Raw genomic sequence first — 23,892 nt, forward strand, 5'->3', positions numbered from 1 at the left:
ACATACTCCCCCCCCTCCCACACACACACACACACACACACACACACACACACACACATACTCCCCCACACACACACACACACACACACACACACACACACACACACACACACACACACACACACACACACACACACACACACACACACACACACACACTCTCTCTCACAGAAACGAAACTTTCCATGTGAGCTGCTTTCCTGTTGAGCCTCGATGACAGGAGGAGGAGGAGGAGGAGGAGGAGGAGGCGTGGCCAGAGCTCCTTCCTGCGTCTCCGCCCAGCGTAACGGAGGAACTCCGGCTCAGTTGGACCTGCAGAGACTCACAGAGCAGAAGCTCGCTCCTATTCTCGTCTTCATCTTCATCCTTCCATCTTCCTCCTCCTCAGGTCCATCCTCCTCCTCCTCCTCCTCCTCCTCCTCCTCGATGGCGGCCTCTGCCAAGTCCTCCCGGACGATGAAGAACGTGTGCGTCGGGCTGCTGGCGTTGTGGTCGCTGGCGTCGCTGGTGGTCATCGTGGTGTGGGCGACGTCGCCGGACCTGAAGAGTTCGGCTCGGTACCGGACGGAGCTGCAGGAGACCACGGAGAAGCTGGAGGGGGCGAAGGTGGTGTGGAGCAAGAACAAGGCGGCGCTGGAGGAGTTGGTGGAGGAGGCGCGGGAGGAGCAGCAGCGCCAGAAACACGAAATCCTGCTGCTGCTCGGACGCCTGAACGCCACCAACTCCTCGCTGGAGGACAGCCGGCGGGAAAACGTGAGTTCAGACACGCCGACTTCACTTTGATCAGTTTCCTGTTTTCTTCCTGAAACACAAACTGGAGATTAAACGTCATTTTTACATTTCAGTTACATTTTAAACGTTCGTAAAAAAAACGCGACCAAACGTTTCAATCAATAAAACGTACGTTAAAGTAATTCATTTGCGATAAAAGTCCTGAAAGGTTTCAACAGAAGACTTTACGGCTCCGTTAGCTGAACATACAAACTGAACTGATTTATGGACATCGGTTGAAACCCGTCGTTACGTTCACCGAACGTTACGACTTAAACCTGAACTTAAACCAGCTAACATTAGCCTTCGTTGCCTTCGTTCCTTCGTTGCCTTCGTTCCTTCGTTGCCTTCGTTCCTTCGTTGCCTTCGTTCCTTCGTTGCCTTCGTTGCCTTCGTTCCTTCGTTGCCTTCGTTCCCTTCGTTCCTTCGTTGCCTTCGTTCCTTCGTTGCCTTCGTTGCCTTCGTTCCTTCGTTCCTTCGTTACCTTCGTTCCTTCGTTGCCTTCGTTGCCTTCGTTGCCTTCGTTCCTTCGTTGCCTTCGTTCCTTCGTTCCTTCGTTGCCTTCGTTCCTTCGTTGCCTTCGTTGCCTTCGTTCCTTCGTTCCTTCGTTGCCTTCGTTCCTTCGTTGCCTTCGTTCCTTCGTTGCCTTCGTTCCCTTCGTTGCCTTCGTTCCTTCGTTCCTTCGTTGCCTTCGTTGCCTTCGTTCCTTCGTTGCCTTCGTTCCTTCGTTGCCTTCGTTCCTTCGTTGCCTTCGTTCCTTCGTTGCCTTCGTTCCTTCGTTGCCTTCGTTGCCTTCGTTCCTTCGTTGCCTTCGTTCCTTCGTTCCTTCGTTGCCTTCGTTGCCTTCGTTCCCTTCGTTCCTTCGTTGCCTTCGTTCCTTCTTTGCCTTCGTTCCTTCGTTGCCTTCGTTCCTTCGTTGCCTTCGTTCGTTGCCTTCGTTACCTTCGTTCCTTCGTTGCCTCGTTGCCTTCGTTCGCCTTCGTTGCCTTCTGCCTTCGTTACCTTCGTTCCTTCGTTCCTTCGTTCCCTTCGTTGCCTTCGTTCCTTCGTTGCCTTCGTTACCTTCGTTCCTTCGTTCCCTTCGTTGCCTTCGTTCCTTCGTTACCTTCGTTCCTTCGTTCCTTCGTTCCCTTCGTTGCCTTCGTTCCTTCGTTGCCTTCGTTCCTTCGTTGCCTTCGTTCCTTCGTTGCCTTCGTTCCTTCGTTGCCTTCGTTGCCTTCGTTACCTTCGTTCCTTCGTTCCCTTCGTTCCTTCGTTGCCTTCGTTGCCTTCGTTACCTTCGTTCCTTCGTTGCCTTCGTTGCCTTCGTTCCTTCGTTGTCTTCGTTGCCTTCGTTCCTTCGTTGCCTTCGTTACCTTCGTTCCTTCGTTGCCTTCGTTCCTTCGTTCCTTCGTTGCCTTCGTTTCCTTCGTTGCCTTCGTTGCCTTCGTTACCTTCGTTTCCTTCGTTGCCTTCGTTACCTTCGTTCCTTCGTTGCCTTCGTTACCTTCGTTCCTTCGTTGCCTTCGTTACCTTCGTTCCTTCGTTGCCTTCGTTGCCTTCGTTCCCTTCGTTACCTTCGTTCCTTCGTTGTCTTCGTTACTTCGTTACCTTCGTTCCTTCGTTCCTTCGTTGCCTTCGTTGCCTTCGTTCCTTCGTTGCCTTCGTTCCTTCGTTTCCTTCGTTGCCTTCGTTGCCTTCGTTCCTTCGTTGCCTTCGTTACCTTCGTTCTATCGGAGCACACGACATTTTAACTCAAAACTCTACCAACATCGATGACATCACATCGAACCGCCGACGCTGGTATGTGATTGGTCCGTCCTTCAGAGCGGCTGAGCAAACGTTAACGGGGTTTCCAGACTTTAATCGCGGTGAGCGACAGGTGGGCGGAGCCAGGATAACAACTACAAGCAGAGGTTGGCCAATCAGAGGGAAGTGGGCTCGCTCTGAAATGATGATTTTAATAAACTTATCGCTGAGAGCTGTCAGCAGAACTCCCAGCATGCATTGTGAGTGACTCAAATTATGAGATTTATCACCCGTCCGATGCTGAAAATAGCTTCGTTTTCGGTCCAACAGCCGCCGCGCCCTCCTCCATCTGCAACTCATCACATCCGTCAATCACGCCGACGGATGGGAACACGGAAAAACGCAAATATGTTTTGTGTTTGTGTATTTCTGTATCGTACGAACAGAGCGGGACTCCTCCTCCTCCTCCTCATCTTCCTCCTCCATTTCCATCTCAGGAGATTTTTTATTTTCCTCCTCTGAACACATTTTCCCACCGTGAGAGTTTAAACTGTGAAGAGACGCTTTCACATTTTATTCTCAGAGCTGTTGGTTGGAAAAAGTGAGTGTTTGCCTTCACCCCCCCCTCCTGTGGTTCGTCCTGACTCACTCCTCCTCCTCCTCCTCACCTCTGCTCCACTCCCTCTCTGCTTCCTGACTTTTTCCTCAGTCCGACGTCTCTCCTCCACTTTTCTGCTCATTGAGTCAAAAATCTCATGATTTAAAGGACAAAATGTGAAGTTCAGTTTATCTCGATGCGTTTAAATTCATTTACATGTTTGATGATCTAAATCATCACTAAAAGCTAAAAGTCCTTTAAAACCAAACTGAACAGTCCCAGTTGTCATCGTCATATTTAAGGTGTTTTGATTGGTTTATGATGTCAAATCCAGATTTAAGTAAAATGCAATAAAACATTGCAGTTCACTGAATTCAGTATTTTTTTTCTACACTTAAACTAATTGCAATAAAAAGGCGCATAAAACATTGTTAAATGTTTCCAAACAGCTAAAAATAAAACTTAAAGTTCACGAAGACATCGTTAAACGATAAAAAGGTAACACGTTAGCTTCTACTAATGCGAACTTAAACTAGCATTGGTGATGAAAACGTACGTTAATGTTGTTTTCTTTCGTTCGTATGTCTTCACATAGTGACGCGTCCTTTACTTCTAACTCCCGCTGTTCTATGAAGTATATATATATATATATATATATATATATATTTAGTATGAAGCCTCTTTTTGATCCGCTCCCATTTGCCCCGTTAAAGTTTACACTGTTAATACAAACTCAAAACTTCCTGTTTCTGTTTCAAATTAAAAGCCCTCAAGCTTTTCAGCAGGAGGAAACAATTAATTTCTTAAGGCTTTTATTGTGAAACATTTGTAGGAAGCTGTTGTGGCTGAACAACAAGACTTCAGAGAAAAACAGCTCGATTATATTAAATATTAAAGTGATGGAAATATTGATTAATCTACGTAAACAAAAAGCGTTGAAATCAGTGGATTCAGGACACTTTAAGAGCTCTTTAACTTTCATGTTAACTTTATTTACAAAAACAGAAAATGTTAAAAAAAACGATTTAAAAAAACAAAACCGATGTAACAAAATAAAGCAGCAAAAAGCTCGAGTCTAAAAGGTTGTAATAAACGTGACTGTCCTCTCTGAGAAGCAGGATGTTCGTTCAGGAAAGTACCAAAAAAAACAATCTCTCTTTTCTTCCTGTTTTCAGCTGCTTCACAAACGGCCTGACATCATTTAATCCCTTCAGATCACCGGCTTCATGATTCATAACCGCCCGGACGCAGACGTGTGGCTGCAATCCTACAAAATAAAAGCTCACTGCCTCCTATCAGATATTTCAGCTTCGGCTGTGAAACGTTTGGAGACGTTAACCGTGCCGTGAAGTATGTTGGATCTTAGTTTGTGGCTGCTGGGATTGTTTCTAACGTTGTAATCTTTAAATTATGAAATACAATAAGTACGAGGCTGATTCAGGTTTCAGGTGTTTGTGTAGAAACAACAGAGTTTCTGAGTGACGTCACTTCCTGTCGAGCAGCTGCAGGTCTTCAGGTTTTATTCCTCCATAAGGAGGATTTCAGAGACGTTCAGGGTCCCTGGAAGGATTTTCTATCAGATGAAGGCAGCTGAGTTTCCTAAAGATGCTCCAGGAGCAGAAAGCCTAGAAAAGCTAATGTGACCCGCTACGTTGTTATGACAACGTACCGTTATGACCTCATGTTGTTCTGGTATCAGAGGTCCTTCAAGTGTTTCTAACTTTAACTGCTGCGTTCCATGAAAGGAATGTTTCTAAAAAGTGACGGACGAGGTTGTCCTGCTTTCAATCACCAGAGTCCAGCTGGTCCGGTCCGATCCAGAGATCCTCGTGTGTTCAGAAAAAACAACAACAACAACACTGACGTCCAGAGCAGAAAAGAAAAACCGAACAAACTGCCATTCAGAAGCTGCCTGATAATCTGTCCGTTTTTACGTTTTCCTTCAGTATCTTGGTGATCAGTGCTCGTTTGTCTGAATACCCATGATGCACTGCAGTCAGGAGCTGGTCACGCACAGTTCTGCTGGCGTTAACGACACCGACGTGACAAACCGTGAAGAATCCGGGTTAAAACATCCGCAGCAGCGACGACCGTTACAACAGACCATTAACCTCCCGGACCGGCCGAGTCGCCGTCGGCAACGTGTTTTCAGACTTCCTCCATGTTTCATAGAAAAGCAGAATTTCACAAAGAGATGATGAAGTGCAGAGGAAGAAAAAAAAGTCAGATTCACACCAGGTCACAGCTGGAGGGACTGAAATATGACTCATAAAATCATCGGCATGATTTCCAAACAGAATCTCAGATTGTGATCCATCAGACCTCAGGACAGTTGTCCACTTCACCTCAGTCCATCTTCAATGATCTCGGTCCAGAGAAGGCGGCGGTGTTTCTGGATCATGTTTCTATCTGGTTTCTTCTTTGGAGAGTTTTAACATCATTTGTGGACGCAGCGATGAACTGTGTTCACAGACGATGGTTTTCACAAGTGTTCCTGAGCCCATGCAGTGATTTCCACTCCAGAATAGTGTGTTTTTAATGCAGTGCTGCCTGAGGGCCCGAAGATCACCACCATCCAATATTGGTTTCCAGCCTTGTCCCTTGTGTTCAGAGATGTCTCCAGATTCTCTGAATCTTTTAATGATATTATGAACCGTAGACGATGAAATCCACTAATTCTTTGTAGTTTTACGTTGAGGAACATTATTCTTAGATTGTTGAACTATTTTCCAACACAGTATTTCAGAGTGGTGAACCTCTCCTCATCTTCACTGCTGAGAGACTCTGCCTCTCTGAAATAATCTTTTTATACCCGATCATGTTACTGATCCATTACCATGGTAACCTCATTAGCTGTCAGATGTTCCACCAGGTGTTTTTTTAAAAGGACTTTTTTGAGACGTGTTGCTGCCATCAAATTCAAAATAAGCAGATATTTTTTCATAAAACAAATAATTCTTCTCAGTTTCAACATTTGATGCGGTCTTTGGTCTGTTTTTAATTAAGTATGAGTTTATGGGATTTACAAGTCATCATATTCTGTGTCCCAACATTTTTGGAAACAGGGTTGTAGCTGATTTGTACTCATAACTGTGTTTGTGAGCATCAGACAGCAGCAGGTGAAACTGATCAGCGAGTGTCTGAACAGATGTTTCTGGCTGCCGCAGGAAAGTTTCAGTTTGAAGCAGCGAAGCGTGTTGTTCCTCTTCATCGGTGAAGAGACTGAAACCCTCCGGAGGGATTTTCCTCTTCTCACCCCGTGTTTCCCTCCAGGCTCCCACTAACACGTGTTTTTTCCTGCGGGGTGTGTTTGTTTCGTGCCGCAGGTCGTCCTGAACGGGAACATCAGCGTCCTGCAGGAGGAGACGGAGCGGCTGCGTCAGAGGGAGACAAATCTCACGGCTCAGATCGGCCTGCGGGACGGTAGGAAAATCTCCATCACTGCCATGAAAGGACACTTTCTCAGCCGGCCACCGGCGGTATTCTTAGCTGCATTTTCCCCCCCTGTTGCCATGACGACCCGTGAGTCAGAGTAAACAAACAAACGTAGCTGGTCGGTTAAAAAAAACCTGAAGTTTGTTTTGCTCTGGGAAGAATGAACAGAAAAACATGAGAAAATGAAATTTAAAGCTGTTAAACACAGAAGATACATTTAATCAGATATTAAACAGAAAGAAAGAAAGAAAGAAAGAAAGAAAGCTGATCCTGTTCATGTTGAGTAAACTGATGAGACTGAAGAAGAAAAAGGAGAAAATATAAACATTAAGAAACAGGAAGTAAATAATCTGCAAAGAGTTTAACAGGAAACAAAGAAATAAACAGAAACAAGATGCAGGTGTCGTGATGTCATGATGTCGCTCTCAGTCAACAGAACCTTCTGTTTCTGTCACATTTCATTGTAAACAATGAATCAATAATCAGATGGATCAATAATCAGATGGATCAATAACACTCGATCAGCCTCTGTTGGGTTTGTTTCTGCTGTCTGAACCAAAGATGGTTTATGAGTTGAGGAAGTGTCACTCTGAGCCTTTTCTTTCCGTGTTTTTAATCAAATAAGATTCATTGTTAAAGATAAAGTTATTTTCCGTGACTCCAGCTGCATGATGGGAAACGGAGGCTGACGTTAATGAAGGTGACTTCCTGTTGCCAGCGGTCGGAGGGAAGTGATATATTCCTGTATGGAGCAGATATGAAAGGAGCATTGTGTTCGCTCCGATAAACATTGTCATGGAAAAAACATCCTTTTATTTTGAAAGTCTGAGTCTGAAACACGTCAAAACTTTCTGAAATCATTTCAAACTTCTGAAAAGCAGATGTCAGGACTGTGATGTTTTCTAGAGGAAGTGAGCGGATCAGATGATCAGATGATCTCAGAGAATCTGAATCTGAAGACCAACAAACCAAAGAAAGAAAACTGTGAGTGTTTCCTTATAAAGCAGCAGCGACCGGAGGAGGGAAACAGACTCGGGATCAGTTCGTGGTACTTCTTTGGACAATTACACAGACTGACTGACAGTGTAATACCACTGAGGGCCACCAGGAGGCGTCTCTGGTAGAGCTGGGCGGGGCTTAGTGTCAGCTCCTCCAAATATGGTCCAAAACTCAGATTGTTTATAAAAGAGTTCGTAGCTTCCAGCTCTGAAAAATGATGTGTTAAGCTGCAATACCAGCGAGTGCCACTAGAGGTCGGCTCCAAAAAGCCTCCGGCTCCATAGACTCCCATTCAACTTCTCTCATCAAATCCAAAGTGAATAAAATGTGTCCATCAGTTATCTCGGTGTTGTTAGCTAAAGTCACTCCTTCTTCTTAGTTTTCTGGAGGTCCATCTGAAAATAATCCCTCATTCATTAGAAAAGAAGATTCAAGAAGACCTGTTTTTGGGGGCGTGTCTGTTTGATTGACAGGCCTGTGGTGCAGTCAGGTTACAGCTATCGGTGGGCGGGACGTCGTATCGTCAGGTTTCCGATCAGATCGGTCAGATCCACCGCTGGCTCCTCCCCCAGCTCGTCCAAATATGGTCACTTCCTGCTCCAAACCGCTCCGAACTAACAAAGATGGTGACGGACAGAATCTGAACTGGAGGATTCATAACGTTCATGAACCAACGATGACATCACTGATGGATGATGACATCACTGATGGTTGATGGTTGCTGATTGGTCCAAAATAAGACATCGCAAAATAAGAAAATCACTCAGTTTAGAGTTATTTTCTTTTGTTGACTATCAATCTCCTCTCAGACAGTTTAACCGGCAAAACTCCAGAAAACTGGTTCTTATGTTGTTTAACAGCAGCTGTCAAACAGCTTTTTAGGTTTCATTACCGCCACCTTCTGGCCGGACTAACACATTACAACCAGGGGAAAATAACACTGGATGATGGTCACATTTACTTCTTTATATTTGAATGACAATTAAAATGTATGAAAATGTGTGTTCATACAGATATTATGAACTATATTGTTAGAAAAATTACTCAAGAGGCCGGATTCAAAATCAAACACATCGGACATTTATTCTTGCAAGAAGGAGCAACTCCAGCCCTCAAAGAGAGGTGTCCAGCAGTGCTCCAGATCTCCTCCATAGTTCAGCTTTTATACAGTGTGACCAACAGTTGACCATCACCTCCATTCCCTTTGTCTCTGCTTTTGTATGGTGATACAGAGTTGGTTGTAGGTCACAAGATAAGGACACCGGGGAGTCGGCAATTAGATGCAGAAAGTAAAACAGAAAGAATCACTTGTGAATAAGAGAGAAACCAGAAGAGACTTTCTGGAGCCGCAATGCAAACAAGAGGAAGAGACAAATCTTTTTTTCCATCATGTTTACTACGACTCATAAAATCAGACTCACAGTTTGCCGAGCTGATTCTCTGCTGCTGCCGGTGGAACCGAACCGTCTCGGTCCTGGTTTGGACCCCCGTCCAGAACTTCCTCAGGTCCAAATTGTTTTCTCATTAAACCAGCAGGAGAGATCATCTTCACCTGCACGAAACACACAAAGATGAGAAAGTACGGACGCAAAGCGATGACTCGACAACATGAAAAAAAAATCATCAATAAATTTAAGAGAAACTAAAAACAACCAACTCACCAAATCACAAGAAGTGAACGTCCGTTATGAAGCCAGCGGTGGATCTGACCGATCTGATTGGAAACCTGATGATACTACGTCCCGCCCACTGATAGCTGTGACTGCACCACAGGCCTGTCAATCAAACAGACACGCCCCCAAGACAGGTCTTTTTTAATCTTCTTTTCTAATGAATGAGGGATTATTTTAACGAATTAAATACAGGAAACGTGTGGAAAAATGTTATTGACCGAGAACTTCATGAGTCTGAATGGGAGTTTATGGAACCCTCTAGTGGCACTCGGTGATATTGCAGCTTAAGACCAAATTTTTCGTTGTTTATAGTTTGAAAAGTTTAATGTCGCCTTGTTTTGAGTTCTTCTTCCTGTTCCTGTGGTCAGAACACATCGAGGCCCAGCAGCAGAACCTGACGCAGGCCGAGCACCGGACCGAGTCCTGCTTCAGCCTGAAGGCGGCGGCTGACAGCCAGATGCAGGCGGCCCAGACGCAGAAGCGGGCCTGTGAGTCCAACCAGCAGTACCTGCAGAAGCAGCTGTGAGTATGAAGCTCTCGCTCCCTGATCTGGGTTCTGGTTCTGATCAGGGTTCTGATTCTGATCTGGGTTCTGATTCTGTCTCAACAGTCAGAAATGTAAAGTTACAGAATCCGAAGCTCCTCAGCAGCAGAGCCCCGCCCCCACCCCCGGAGCCGCCTCCCCCCTTGCCGGCGCTCCTGTGCTAATGCTGCTCGTCTGCAGCGCTCTGCACCTCCTCACCTGTGAGTACGACGCCCGAATGTCCGACATACCCTAAAGCCAGCAGAGCACTCAGACGACTGCAGCGCCTGAACGCCTCACTGTGAGCATCACTGTGAGGCATTCAGGCGCTGCAGGTCACCCTGAAGTATTTCTTATATTTCAGCTGTAAAGTTCATGTTTGAACGCTAAATAAACTTCATAATGTTTCATTTTATAAGATTATCGTTGATATTATTTGTCGTCTTTTGATCAGTTTGATCATAAAACTTTTTTTTTTTTTAAATTTAAATAAGTATTAATGACGTCAGTTGTATTTAAATATTTATATATTTTCACTGAAATTATAAGCAAAGTCTCCAAAAAATAAACATGAAAATAAAAGTGATGATTGACATTTGAAGGGCCAGGGGCGGGGTTTAATCTGACTGACAGCACTGACCGTGTTGCGTTTTCAGGAGTTCGGCGCAGCAGACGATCAAACCGACGGTAAGCGCCGCGGCCCGGGACGGAGGGGCGGAGCCTGTGGACCGACGTCATGACTGCTGTACAAACTTCCAAACAAATAGGTTGCCACGGAGACGCGTCACGCTGTCGTACAATGAACGACTTGGACACGAACTTTGCTTTTAACCCGCAGCCGAGGCGTTCGCTGACCGTCAGACTCTTCAAGCTTTGCAGACACGAAGCTTCACTGCTGCTTTTATTTTGGCGTCCGTTTTTCAGAACAGCTTCCTCCTGCAGGGTTTATAAATAAATCACTTTAAAACGGAGAACTGATCGCGATCAGGTTTCCACGGTAACCGTGATGGATTCGTTCTACTCATGTTTTTCACCGTATTTGCTGCTTTTGGTGCTTCTTTTTTTTTAACGAACTCACAGCTTGAAGCTTGTTTCCTGCAACGACGTTTAGACGCTTTGATTGAATTTGATCAGATGCTGGTTGGATGTTGGTGGTGGTGGGAGGGGGCCCGGGGGGGGGGGGGTATAAATAATAAACCGAAGGGGTTTCTAAAACTACGATGTCTCCATGATCCTACATTTATTGGTTAAGTTGTACGTGTCTTCACCTTCCAGACTTTTCCTTTGCATTTGTGTTCACCGTGTAAACGTGGGAGCTTTAACGGGGCAAACAGGAGCGGATCAAAAACAATCAATAAATCCAGACTGTCAGTGATGAAAACAATCGTTAGTTAGTTTTAAATATCTTTAGATTTAAATGTGAATGTTTTCCAGCTTCAAACACGTGAATGAGACATAACGTCCCGACTCACCGGCTCCTCCTCTTCTCCGTGACGTCGTGTTCAGCTGATCGCGGCTCAAAAACAACCAGCAGCCAGCAGGAGGCGCCGAGGAGGCCGAAGGACAGCGAGGCTCCGTCTCAGACGTGAAAAGGTTTTACGAGCTCCGATGTCACTCAGACAACATTTCCTCTCCGATAACAAAACGACGAGAAGAAGCTCTCGTCAGGAGTCTCACGTTGTAAAATACGTTGGAGTTTAATCTGAAGGTCAGTCGGGTTTTAAAAAGATGAAACGTTTTCTTTCTGCACAGAACAACGAGATTCATCTGATATCAGCAAATAAAACCGGTGTGATTCGGTCTCAGTGAAGGAAATCAAACGTTTACCGAGAAGTCCACACTTTAAAACATTTAGAGAAACTCTACGACAGTTTATCTGTAAATTCAGAGTGTTCCTAAACGCAGCATGGTGATGCGTTCAGGAACACTCTGAACGTAATGAGACTTTAGCATTTATTACCTCCTGCTTTAAGCTTCAGGTCGAACGCTCATTTGCGACAGGAAGCGACTCCGCGTGCGTTTACGTCGAAGAATCGTTAAATATCCGAGTCGAGCCGATCACTTTATCTACAGAGAGGAAGATGAAGCTCAAAGAGAAGTCGTCCATCTTTGTTTTTAATAGCAGATTCTTTGGATTTCCGCCGACAGCAGAGCGTTCGGTGACGTCACCGAAACTCAACAGAACCAAAAACACTCCACAACACAAAACCACTTCCTGTTTCCAGGTGCGACAGATTCTCCATGAAAACGTCCAGCGGAGAGAAAATAAAAGGATTTTAAATATAAATATATACAACAAAATGTAACGTGAATGAAGGACGGCTCCCGGCTGCGTCTCGTCCCAGAATCCTCTCTGTCTCTGAAGCACAAACCAAAAAAAACAAAAAAAACATCAACACATGAACTGCTTCGATCTGCTATCGATGAACATTTTGACTTGTTCCTCATTTAAAATCCCTCGTTTCCCTCCACAATAACACGACTTCAAACTCAGTTCACCTCGACGTCAGAGAACCGAAGCGTTCGATCACATGTAGGTTCGACTGAGATTTAAAAACAAAACGCTGATTCAGCTGAAATAAATGACGTCTTTTTGAAAAACAAAACCTCTTTTCAGACTAATTCTTTTGGCCTCACGTCCGTCTGAGCTGCAGGAAACAGACGTTTCTGACAGACCGGCACATCTGGAGAACTTTTGCCTTTCAGAAACAGCCCCGCCCCCTTTTGGTGGGAAAACATACGAGTCTGCATCGACTTTCAAGTAAAATAGCGTTACTAAACCAATCGGTTGTAAACCAGCGGATCAAAGTTATATTACATGTCCAGCGGTGCCAGAGACCTTTTATCAGCATCTTTTTTAGGACATGACATCATCGTTGGTGCAGCTAACTACAGAGCAACTCTTTGGATATTATTCAAACCAGTTAGTTTGAAGCAGAAGTTCGGAGAAAAGTCTTGATTCTCCGTTGATGTCGATGCAGCACCTTCCTGTTTTCCCCCAGAAAGGGGGCGTGGTCACGAGAGCCCACCCTGGACAACGCAATGCCACTCTGATCTATAGCATGTGAGGCGTTTAAGGAACTTCTGTAAAATTCTAGCTACAGAAAAAAACGCCAATTATTTGTCCCGTAACGTGTCATTTTCTTTTTTTCTTTTTTTTAATGGATTTTTTTAATAAAAAGTATCGTTGAGGAACGAACGTGTGATCAGCTGATTCTCACCTCAGTCTTTGGAGGTCGACCGGAACAGCTGCTGAGTCTGAAACACACACACACACACACACACACACACACACACACACACACACACACACACACACACACACACACACACACACACACACACACGCAAAATTGCAGGAATTGAAAACATTTTTGTGTTCATTATTATGATTTCTGGAGGCTCTGTTGAACTTTTTGTGTTTTATTAATCGATAACTGATCGATGATGACTGACCATGAAGCTGCCCGTGTGGAAGCCGTACATGTACCACAGCATCAACATGCTGGAGGCGGAGTCAACGGACTCGCTGCCACCGAACGGCCACGTGGGAGGAAGAGGAAGAGGAGGAGGGAAAGGAGGGAAGAAAGGGAAGCTGTGATTGGTCGGTTTCTCTGCCGCGTCTCTCTGCTGGCCTCCTCGCTTCTTCTCGTCTGACTCTGTCTCCACAGTGATCTGATGAGCACCTCCATCTTTAACCTGCAGACACGACGAAGAAGTCTGAAGTTTTTCTTTGTTAAATTGTCTCCAGGACTTTTGAAGACAGACTGATGGAGACTCACCCTGTCCTCTCTGCCTGCTGCCCTCCTCTCTCCTCCTCCTCCTCCTCGGCTGTCATCCCTCCTCTTCCTGCTGCTGGTTGTGTTCGACTTCCAGCTGCTGATCTGCAACAACAAAGAGCTTCATTATTTTCTGTTCTGTGAACGTTATGAATCCTCCAGTTCAGATTCTGTCCGTCACCATCTTTGCTAGTTCGGAGCGGTTTGAAACAGGAAGTGACCATATTTGGACAAGCTGGGGGAGGAGCCAGAGGTGGATCTGACCGATCTGATCGGAAACCTGACGATACTACGTCCCGCCCACCGATAGCTGTAACCTGACTGCACCATAGGCCTGTCAATCAAACAGACACGCCCCCAAAAACAGGTCTTCTTGAATCTTCTTTTCTAATGAATGAGGGATTATTTTCAGATGGACCTCCAGAAAACTAAGAAGAAGGAGTGACTTTAGCTAACAACACCGAGATAACTGATGGACACATTTTATTCACTTTGGATTTGATGAGAGAAGTTGAATGGGAGTCTATGGAGCCGGAGGCTTTTTGGAGCCGACCTCTAGTGGCACTCGCTGGTATTGCAGCTGAAGACACTTCTGGATCAGAACCATTTTACAGACCTGAAGCTACGAATCATTTCTATCACAGAGGTCCAGGATCTAGGTTGTAGTCCCGGTCTCAGTCTTTACCTTGGAGGGTCCGTGCAGCTCGTCGGAGTTCAGCAGGCTGCTGACGTCGTGCTCCTCCTCGTTGTTGTAGTCGTCGTAGCGGACGCGGCAGCGCTGACCTTTGACCCACAGAACCACGGCGGGATAAAGCCGGCCGTCCTCGGAGTACACGGCCCGACACCGAGAACCGGACCTCCAGTCCTGGAACAGAAACCAAGATCCTGGACGTTTTTTAAATTCACATTAAAACCAACATAAAACCCTGAAACTGAACTTCTTTATGAACAAAGAGACTGACAGACCGGAACCGTCTGAGTTTATATAAAATATATTTTAAAGTTTTAAACACCGAAAAACTGTAAAATGAAGCAATAATTGTTAAAATGACGTCTAAACTGTTTAAATTTCACTGAAACATGAAGTTCAAATGACAAATGAGACAAAATGGTTGGAATGGGAATAATTAATGATAATTTACGACAGTATGTTTAAATTATAAAGAGGTAAATAAAGAGATTATCTAATATACTGACTCGACTTTAACTCATCAAAAGAAACTTTAAGTCAAATATTTGATTATTGATTTATTTTTTTCCCTCAAAAAGGAAAAAAAAAGAAATAATTACGGAATTTTGCAGATTTTTCTTCTTTTTTTTTTTTTCATTTTGGGGATTTTTTTGTGTTAATTGAAGATAAAAATAAAGAATCTTTGCAACTCTGAAGTTGGTTATTTTTTTTACTAAATTGATTAGTTGAGTCTGTAAACTGATTTTAAACCAACAAATATTCAACAGTTTGAAGTTACGATCAGAGAAATTTTGAAATTTTCCATTTTTCAAAAAGGCACGATAACATTTAAATAATCATGAAAACAGCGACTAAAAGATTGTTTAAATTTATTATCAACCATTAAATCCCACCTGAAGCGGCGCATCGTCGGGACTCTGGAGCGCGCTCAGTTCGACGTCCTCCTCGTTGCCATAGCCGTGGAAACGAACTCTGCAGCGCTCGCCGTCCGACGCCACCACCGTCGCCGAGTACACGCAGCCGTCCTCCGACCACACGGCGCGACACCGAGCACCCACCGACCACTGGGAGGGATGACAGACATGATGACATCATCACCCCTTTACAAGAGAAAATCTGTCCACTAAGACATAAAACCAACTTCCTGTTGCAGTTTGTTTTCCAGGCTGAAAACCCCACAAAAACATGTTTTCTTAAATTAAAAAAATCACTGAAGATTCGACCATTTATCAGTCAGAAACTGTAAGAACAGAAAAAATGCCATCTGGTTTCCAAGTTTCCAACAGTCCGTGAACTCAACATGAGCAGCAACATCAGGAGAAGAAACACGAGTTTAAAACAGCGATGTTTGATGGAAACTCCGTTATTCTACACGTCTTTTAAAAATACAGCCTTCGATTTTTAACCATCCAGACAGCTAGAAAAATGTTGTTTCTATAGATTCAGACTTTTTTCATTTTTTGTAAATTAAATGATCAAAGAAATTCTTCTTCTTCTGTGGTGTCTGCCGTTTCCACGGAGACGCAGGACCTGCTGCTGCAGAGATCAATGATCCTGATCAGGATGATCAGTTTTTAAACACTTTATTTCTCGAGTTCACTGCCTCTGTAGTTCCTGCTGTTCGCCTGCAGAGGGCGGCAGAGTGACGCTTCTTCAGGTGTTTGTTTACAAACCGTGAACCTGATCGTCACCTTGGACTCCGCTGCAGGTGGACCGACCGTCTGTCCGTCCTGCTGTCTGTCTGTCTGCTGGGAGGCTTCACGCTCTGCATCCTGCACACGCACACGCACACGCACTTAATCCAGTAATATCCACTGTACCATATATGTACATCAGTAGTAAAACCAAAACCTGCCAGACTCCGTTGAAAAAACAGCCGAGTTTAAAGTGTCCTGCTTGTTGGTTAAATTTACACATTATTAGAAACGATCTTCAACTCAGAAACATGAAATAAATCATTCAGGTTCGTCTCCTGATTATTTCTTAGTGGTTTTCTACTAAAACACAGAACAACATGTGGAGAGAAACCTTTGTTAGAACTGATTGAAGTGGTCTGAAAACACATAAATGCTCATTTAAAGGATTTCAAGTTTACACTGAATCCTCGGCTGGTGAACGGTGACGTCACGGTGACGTCACGGCTAACAAAACTTGGTTGTTTCTGCTCAAACTTGCAGCTCAACGTAAAAGAAATATAAAATATTGACGTGTTGACCTTTGAAATTTGCAGGACGTCGTCGAAAACTTGCTCCAGAGAAGTTTGGTCGCTGTCAGCCGCCGTAGCGCGCTGCGGACACACGAAACGTTAGCTTCGTTAGCAACGTGCTAAAATTAGCAAACCGTTGCGCCAATTAACGTTAACGGGGCTTCTGTTTACTAACAGGTAACTAGCTGGATAGTGAGTTAACTAGTTCACTAGCTAAGCTGACGTTAGCAGTCGTTTTTCCCGGTGATAGCCGGTCCACCTACCGGTTCCGCGGCTCCGTTTCCTCCCGGTTCGGTCGTGTCTGTGTCCGACTGCTTTAGCAAAGAATCCATGTTTTGGAGGGTCTGCGTGACGTGATGACGTCATCGGCCACTTTCCAAACGAAAAGTCCGCGCGCGATTTTTTTTCTTTGGTTTTTTGTATTTTATTTTATTTTATTTATTTTTTTATTTTTTTTTACCGAAAAATCATTAAAATTTAATGAGGAAAGGTGTTTTGAAAATTTAAAACATTTAAATTGAAACTTTTTTTCGTTCTGCGTAGAAACTATAATCAATTTGTAAAATGTCTGGTTATCGACACCAGAAATAAACATTACATTATATATCGCCCGTAATTTGTTTTTGTGTGACTTAATATAATTTTTTGACAACTTCCTGTGTCTGTGTTTACATAAAGATATTTGGAAACATGTTTTAAAACACGTCAACAACACACAAGAAATGTTCACAAACTCAAGTGAAGATGTTTTTATATTATATATTTATTTGTGTATATTTCACAAATGCTTCATCGCCAAGGTGACGTGAAAACATTTAGTTTTAGCTTAAATAATCATATTTAATGTTTGTGTTGTGATACCAATAATATCAAATCCCATTAATAAATAAAGCTCTTTATGTCAAGATGAGATGTCTACAGTAATATTACTAATAGTCAGGACTCATGAAAAAGAAAGACAATATTTCTTTAGACTTTTTTAGATCAGCATCACTTGATCATTTTATCCTGTCAGATATTTCTGTGAAATTTTGTTGTAATTAGTGTTTGAATTCTTTGGTTTTGGCCACAAACGTGCTTTTTGAGGTCACTGTGACCTTTGACCTTCATCTTTGAGTCCAAGTGAATGTTTTTGCCACATTTACTGCACTTAAACATAATTTTCATGTACTTTACTTAAGTGTTTCCCTTTTCCGTGTACTTCTTCCTTTCACCACCACTTTTATCTGAAGATTTGAGTCAGTGGTGAAATAAGAAGCTGTTAAACACAACGTGAAACCAGAGTTTAGTTAAATATATCTGGGTGTCATCGGTATGATAACGATGGAAGTTAATGCAGTTTTTTATGATGATAATATCACCTGAAAGGAACCCAGTACAGAACCCAGAGGGACGCCACCACTTTAATTTGTTTTTTATTTCTAGTTTTATTTAACAGGTTTTGTTTTTTTTGTTTTCAAATTTTTTTTGGAATGTTTGTTTGTTCTTCTTTTATAACGGGATTTATTGAATATATGATTCTGTTTTAATTTGCTATGAACCACCTTTTGTGTTTCCTTTTGTTTCGAATAGTTTTAATTTTTTTCTCTTGTAAATAACTTGTAAGTACGTTAGCTTTTTACATCCACATCTTGTATTTTTGATAATTAAAGCTAAAAAAAAAAAAATGTAAACAAAAAACCAACTTTAATCTGATGAACATGATGTAAAACGAGTTCCCTTTAATCCCGATAACACTCTGGTGTCTCTGAGTCGTTAGCGCCATCAAACAGACATTTTTACCTCCAAACGTTTCACATGGTTTCATTTAAATAAACATTCAAACTATCTGATATCTCAGAGATAATCAGATTTCAGTCGGAGGGACCTGACAGGACTTTTGCTTTCGGACTTCACCCTCATGTTACTGCTGCTATTTCTCTACTTTTATTGTTACTTTCACTTTCGTGAGTTGGTATTTTTCCTTCAGTGTGTGTTGATGTTTAATTGACCCTCAGAGTGTCGAGGATCAATTAAACATCGTGTGACGTGGAAATGATGTGTGACTGACAGGAAAAGCTGCAGACCTGCAGAGCTGCAGACAGGAAGCAGCAGGAGATTCACACTTTAAACACTTCAGATTAACACTTCAAAATAAAGCTCTCATTAGGCGGTTTGTAGATTCAGAGCTCGCTTCAACTCAAGAAGTCTTAAGAAACAAATTACCTTTAATTTCTTAGTTGAAAAGTTACTTATAAACTAAAAGCCATTTTGAATTTTATTACTAAGAAGCTCCTTAAACTTTATTTTGCACCCGAATGGTTTCTTTCATTTTTATACTTATAAATGTTCGTTTAATGAAGTTTAATTTTAAAACGTCTTTCAACTTAAAATCCATCAGAAATATTTTAAGAAGGTTGCACAAACATTTTTCCATCTTAGAGCCTCATAAATCTCAGTTTTATGTCCAAAACTATCAAAATTAACATTTCATTAAACACCTTAGCATTTATTTAAAACTCAGTTTTATACATAAAAACTTTTCTAATTAAGAGTAAAAGCAAACAACACATTTGAGAACTGAATTCTATTTAATAACCCTTAAATTGATTATTTCTTGCCTTTAAAATTGTAACTTTGTGTATTTAAAGTCCATTAAAGTGTCATTTAAACATTGAAAGTCTTTTAAGTGTAACTGTTATACTTTTACTGATTGATCTCATCATAAAACCTTCAGGTGATCATGTGATCAGATTCTTTGACTACCTTCATCATAATCATGAGATTATTGATCTCTGATGAAGGTCGTTCATCAGCAGAAGAATCTGACATCAGGTCAGGAAGTCGACATCAGGATTTATTATTGTTGACAATAATAAATCCTGATGTCGACTTCTGTTCATTCATGAATCTTTAATTAAAAGATTAATAATGGAGTCGGAGCCGTTTTAATTAATTTAATGTGAAAACAGTAAATTCACTGATTCAATAAATCACTTAATCAAAGTTTAAGAAATATTTCATCAAATTAAAGTTGTTTTTTTTTAGCTTTAACTAAATTTAGAAATTAAACAGTTTAGGTTAAAGTTGCATCTCCTGAAAAGTTAAGAATTAAGAATTGACCTCCAGTTTCTGTTATATTCTGTTATTTCAAATTAAAAAAATATTTTTTTTTTTAAATGTATTTATTTTTTATGAACTCTGCAAGATCTCAGGGAGAATTAACTGTTTAAAGACAGAAAAATCAAATAATTCTCTCAAGGTGAAAATAAATTATGATAAAAACAATAACAAAAGGAACAAATAATAAACAACATATAAAAACACAAACAACAAGTAAACAGTGAATTAAGGGAACTTAAAGGAAAAAATATGGGGGGGAAACTCCGGAAAACCAAGGCACTGAAAAAAGAAAGAAAATCAATCAAAATGAATAATTAAAAACAGTATAGACCAGCAGGTGGCGCAGTAACATCACAAAACCACGACCAGCAGTAGACGATCCAGAAGATCAGTCAATAAACTGATAAAAAAAAAAGATATTATTAACAGCTTAGATTTTAAAACGTTATAGCTTTAAAATCCTTTTTAAATATTAAAGGAATCCTAAACTGTTAAAGTGATGACGCTGTTTTCACTCCTCGTGATGATCATTAATAATATGTTAACATAAATAATTAACAGGTCTGTTTTACAAGTGAAAGAAAACAAAATCTCAGAGATTTAAATGTTCAGAACCTGTGAAAACATGATGACGTCATACATGTTTATCTGTGGCAGATCAATAATGCATAATCAATGCAACTGAAACTAATTTGCATTTACACGTTTTGTTTCTGGATTATTTTCAGTTTCTTTTCTGGTCCACAAAGGTCCTGAATGATCCCCGAAACTGTTCAGACCATTTTAGGGGAACCGGTTTTGCAGAAGCTGTTGCCCCAACATGCCCCGCTGGTTTCACTGCTGCAGGATCGCCGCGGCGCCGCTGGGGGGCGCCTGGGAGCTGTTTTTACTCTGCAGACGGTCCGGATCAGACCTGCAGGACCTGAACACGGAGCGGAACCAAACATGGTGTGAACACATGAACGTGCATGTGACAGAAGCACATAAATAAATGTGAATATCATGTTCTTAATGGACTTCTCCTCCACATGGACAATTTGTTGTATTTTCACTGTTCTCTCATAACCTATCCGTTACACAGCGGGGGGGGGGGGGTCTGCAGAAGGCTGCAGCTTTCTTTCCCGCGGGAAAAAGGTTCCGCGGAGAGGAAGATGTGGAAATTCCTCTGGAGAGAGGAGAAACTCAGAAAACAACCTGGAGAGGAGGAGGAGGAGGAGGAGGAGGAAAGAGAGGTGGGGGGAGCGGGGGATTCTCCGAAAACACCCACGTGGGATCTCCGGCGTCTGCCGCGTGCCCCACCAATGGGAGCAGAGTACGGGGGATCTATTGATAGCTGCGGACCAATCAGAGCGCGAGGAGCTGGGCGTGGTGACGCGCGCTGCAGAGCGTGTGTATAAAATCCGGGAAGTTCCTCCAGTCAGCGACTCAGAGCTGCTTCTTCCTCCTGAACCACCTCACGGACTTTACTCCGAGTTCTCCGGACTCTGAAGCACCGACACCGACCTGGATTACCGTTGTTTGGGACGTTATTAACGGACCTTTTTCTTTGTATCCTGGATTTTGTGGATTACTTCACGATGACTCTGGAAGAGCTCGTCGGACCGAACAGCACCGACAAGAAGTGAGTGTTTGTCTGCTGCGTTGCTTTTTGTTGCGAGCGGTGCGTAATTACGCACTGGCACGCGCTCCAGATCACATTCAGACCCGGTTCCGGTCCAGGTCGTGTTGAGCTTGTGTGCACTTGTGTCGTGTCCTAACCGCCTCCGTGTGTGTGTGTGTGTGTGCAGGATGGAGACGGTGAGTCAGGCTCTGGAGGAGCTGCTGGTTGCGGCGCAGCGGCGCGACCGACTCACGGTGGGAGTCTACGAGTCCGCCAAACTCATGAACGTGTAAGTACACTTTACTGAACAGTCTGAGTTCGAACGCACGAGCTGTTTGTACCGGAGTTGTACCGTGCCGTGACACTAACCCCCCCCCCTCCCCCTTCCTGCAGAGACCCGGACAGCGTGGTTCTGTGCGTCCTCGCCACCGATGAGGAGGATGAAGACGACATCGCGCTGCAGATCCACTTCACGCTGCTGCAGGCTTTCTGCTGCGACAACGACATCAACATCCTGCGCGTGACCGGCATGAGGCGGCTGGCCGAGCTGCTGGAGGAGGATACCGGGGACGGTAACGGGAACGAGCACGAGCCCCGGGACCTGCACTGCATTCTGGTCACGGTAAGTCCTCCCGGTGCCTTAATGTGTCACATTTAATACAGATTTAGATTTAGAGACGTGCAGACTCCAGTATGAGCAGCAGAGTGTGACGTCACCCAATGACGTGTCCAACTAACCGTCCCGTTATTTTCCGTGTTCTGCAGAACTCCCCCGTGGAGCCGCTGCAGTGTCAGGCCCTGCAGGACGTCGGCAGCTACTGCGAGGAGAGCCGCTGCAGGAACCAGTGGGTGCCCTGCCTGCACCTGCAGGACCGTTGACCCGAACCGGGCCGAGCCTGGACCGCTGCGGAGCGGTGAGAAAGAGTGGAAACAGTCCAAACAGCCTGACCTCGTGCTGAAGAGGAGTAACGGCTTTTAAGTGGACCGGACCGGACCGGACCGGACCGAACCGGGAGGTCTCCTGCTTCCTGTGAACCGGGGGATTGATTGTGCGTTGGATGTCGGTACCGGAAACCGGTGCTGGCTTTGAAAAACCGGACCGGGATTTGCGGGAAGCTCCGGTGACACGCGGAGTGGAAACTAATAGATGTCATGTGACTTGAACTGAGGGAGCTGCACGTGACGCTCCGGACTCGTGAGCTGCAGGTGTTCTGCTCACCTGTAGACCCACTGAACCCATGAGTTCATTATCATGTTGACTTCCTTCTGTCTTTTTGTTTTTGATGAATAAATTGCTGACGGAGCGAAATGATCCTTTCTGAGTGGTTCATCAGGAGTGTGTGGGGGGGTTTACCATCTTTGTGGGGACATGTTGAACTTTCCCACCATGTGAGGACGTGTGTGTTTTACGAGGACATTTGTTCATTTCTTGGTTTCAAAGTTCAGTCGGTCACTTCGAGTTAAAGAGTTCATTTAAGTGGTTCCTTGTAACTTTAAAACTCAGTTTATTTTATGATAGTTTATTTATAAAGCTCACATTATGGCATCAGGAGCTCAACCAACTGTTATTTTCATTATTATTTGTCTATAAAAGGCCCATAAATAGTTAAAAAAAAAAAAAAGAAGACTATTTTAACTCATCAAAAACTGACTAATCAATAAATGGTCACGTGACTTTTGTTTTAACAATGAGTCAAACTCCATTCAAAACGTCCCGCCTCAGGATGAGTCAGGTGGTGATTCATCTGGATGGGTCGAAGGAGAAAGAAAACAGCCGTTCAGGTGAACCATGATTTCAGATTCAGTCTGGATGAAAACACGTGTTGGTGGAAAACGCTCCTCCTCACCTCGGTGGTCTCCATGGCGACGCCCGCACCGTCTTTTATACAACAGTTCAGATCGACTTCCATCTTCCTGTTTCAAATGTGGACATTTACAAATTCTCATTTATTTGGTGCTTTTTAATTTTGTTCACTTAAATTGAGCTTTTTGGTAAAACTGGCTTCTTATAGCAGTTAGCTTCTAGTTTTCTATTTCTTGTTAGCCTTTAGCTCCTTAGCGTTAGCCACTCAGACCTGTTAGCATATAGTTTCTAGTTCCTCCATTTAAACAGCAGTGGCCAAGTTGTCAGATTAAACAGAACATTTATGGCCTGATGATGAAGACCTGCGTGCCACGCTGCGAACAGCTGACGTGGTCCAACATGTCCGACGTGTTTAACTGCAGGGAACGGCGCGTCTCCGACTTCCTGTTGTTTGAATGTTTGAACACGACATTCCTCCGGCGGGAACTCCGACTGCAGCGTGATGTCACAGCGTGATGTCACATCCTGGAGGTGACATCATGCTGGCGGCGGCGCGGTTAGACTCCTCCAGGTGATTGATTGACAGCTGGGCTCAGCCAATCAGCTGCGAGGATTCAGTCCTGAAATTGGGGAAGTTTGGGAACGTTTTCCTGAAAAATGTGAAAAGTTCTTTTTTTTTTGTCGGATGATGAAGAAAATATATCAGTTTTTTTTTCGTGATTTAATAATTGTTTTTTTTTTAACGTGTTTTTCTTGTCGTTGTTACGCCAGCTCAGAGAGTTCATCTGTCCTGGTAGCTTAGCGGTAGCTTAGCGGTAGCTTCAACGTCTGGTCAGTTTAGTAAAAACAAGTAATTCATTTTAAAGAGTAGATTGTAAAAACAAAACTATTAAAAACAGGGGGGGGGGGGGGGGGGGGGGGGGGGGGGGGGGGGGGGGGGGGGGGGGGGGGGGGGGGGGGGGGGGGGGGGGGGGGGGGGGGGT

At 43.6% G+C, this 23,892-nt stretch overlaps 3 protein-coding genes and 1 long non-coding RNA gene across 4 annotated transcripts; 2 read left to right on the forward strand and 2 right to left on the reverse strand.

Annotated features, from left to right (window-relative positions):
* The first annotated feature begins 213 nt into the window (after window positions 1-213).
* LOC138635103 (pleckstrin homology domain-containing family D member 1) lies at window positions 214-11,921 on the forward strand. Its single transcript, XM_069722430.1, has 5 exons — window positions 214-753; window positions 6,424-6,520; window positions 9,573-9,726; window positions 9,815-9,948; window positions 10,384-11,921. Coding segments are annotated over exons 1-5 (927 nt in total). The 3' UTR covers window positions 10,386-11,921.
* LOC138635110 (uncharacterized) lies at window positions 8,572-9,281 on the reverse strand. The gene is made up of 3 exons (XR_011312060.1): window positions 9,193-9,281; window positions 8,953-9,083; window positions 8,572-8,744 (listed from the first exon to the last, which is right to left on the reverse strand). It is a non-coding gene; the product is annotated as an uncharacterized lncRNA (long non-coding RNA).
* Window positions 11,922-12,025: 104 nt separating the features above from the next.
* On the reverse strand, window positions 12,026-16,735 carry LOC138635112 (survival motor neuron protein-like). The gene is made up of 9 exons (XM_069722440.1): window positions 16,667-16,735; window positions 16,413-16,484; window positions 15,871-15,969; window positions 15,091-15,261; window positions 14,192-14,371; window positions 13,510-13,611; window positions 13,184-13,426; window positions 12,949-12,985; window positions 12,026-12,086 (listed from the first exon to the last, which is right to left on the reverse strand). Exons 1-8 carry the CDS (start codon window positions 16,733-16,735, stop codon window positions 12,950-12,952), a joined length of 972 nt encoding a protein of 323 aa, XP_069578541.1. The 3' UTR covers window positions 12,026-12,086; window position 12,949.
* Window positions 16,736-20,939: 4,204 nt separating this feature from the next.
* On the forward strand, window positions 20,940-22,417 carry LOC138635088 (growth arrest and DNA damage-inducible protein GADD45 beta-like). Its single transcript, XM_069722400.1, has 4 exons — window positions 20,940-21,126; window positions 21,293-21,394; window positions 21,499-21,727; window positions 21,871-22,417. Exons 1-4 carry the CDS (start codon window positions 21,083-21,085, stop codon window positions 21,982-21,984), a joined length of 489 nt encoding a protein of 162 aa, XP_069578501.1. The 5' UTR covers window positions 20,940-21,082; the 3' UTR covers window positions 21,985-22,417.
* The last annotated feature ends 1,475 nt before the right edge of the window (window positions 22,418-23,892 follow it).

This window comes from Brachyistius frenatus, unplaced genomic scaffold (assembly GCF_029030835.1).
Source record: "Brachyistius frenatus isolate BFR_SWC_R1_liver_20210118 unplaced genomic scaffold, ASM2903083v1 Contig_291, whole genome shotgun sequence".
NCBI classification, from domain to species: Eukaryota; Metazoa; Chordata; class Actinopteri; family Embiotocidae; genus Brachyistius; species Brachyistius frenatus.

Bases quoted from the DNA above. Each gene is read 5' to 3' on its own strand.
- LOC138635103 (XM_069722430.1), top strand. From the start codon at position 214: ATGACAGGAGGAGGAGGAGGAGGAGGAGGAGGAGGCGTGGCCAGAGCT. The intron at 754-6,423 runs GTGAGTTCAGAC...TTCGTGCCGCAG, and splicing joins AGGACAGCCGGCGGGAAAAC to GTCGTCCTGAACGGGAACAT. The intron at 6,521-9,572 runs GTAGGAAAATCT...TCCTGTGGTCAG, and splicing joins TCAGATCGGCCTGCGGGACG to AACACATCGAGGCCCAGCAG.
- LOC138635112 (XM_069722440.1), bottom strand. From the start codon at position 16,735: ATGGATTCTTTGCTAAAGCAGTCGGACACAGACACGACCGAACCGGGA. The intron at 15,970-16,412 runs GTCAACACGTCA...GTGCGTGTGCAG, and splicing joins ACGTCCTGCAAATTTCAAAG to GATGCAGAGCGTGAAGCCTC. The intron at 13,612-14,191 runs GTAAAGACTGAG...TTGTTGTTGCAG, and splicing joins AGCTGCACGGACCCTCCAAG to ATCAGCAGCTGGAAGTCGAA.
- LOC138635088 (XM_069722400.1), top strand. From the start codon at position 21,083: ATGACTCTGGAAGAGCTCGTCGGACCGAACAGCACCGACAAGAA. The intron at 21,395-21,498 runs GTAAGTACACTT...CCCTTCCTGCAG, and splicing joins TCCGCCAAACTCATGAACGT to AGACCCGGACAGCGTGGTTC. The intron at 21,728-21,870 runs GTAAGTCCTCCC...CGTGTTCTGCAG, and splicing joins TGCACTGCATTCTGGTCACG to AACTCCCCCGTGGAGCCGCT.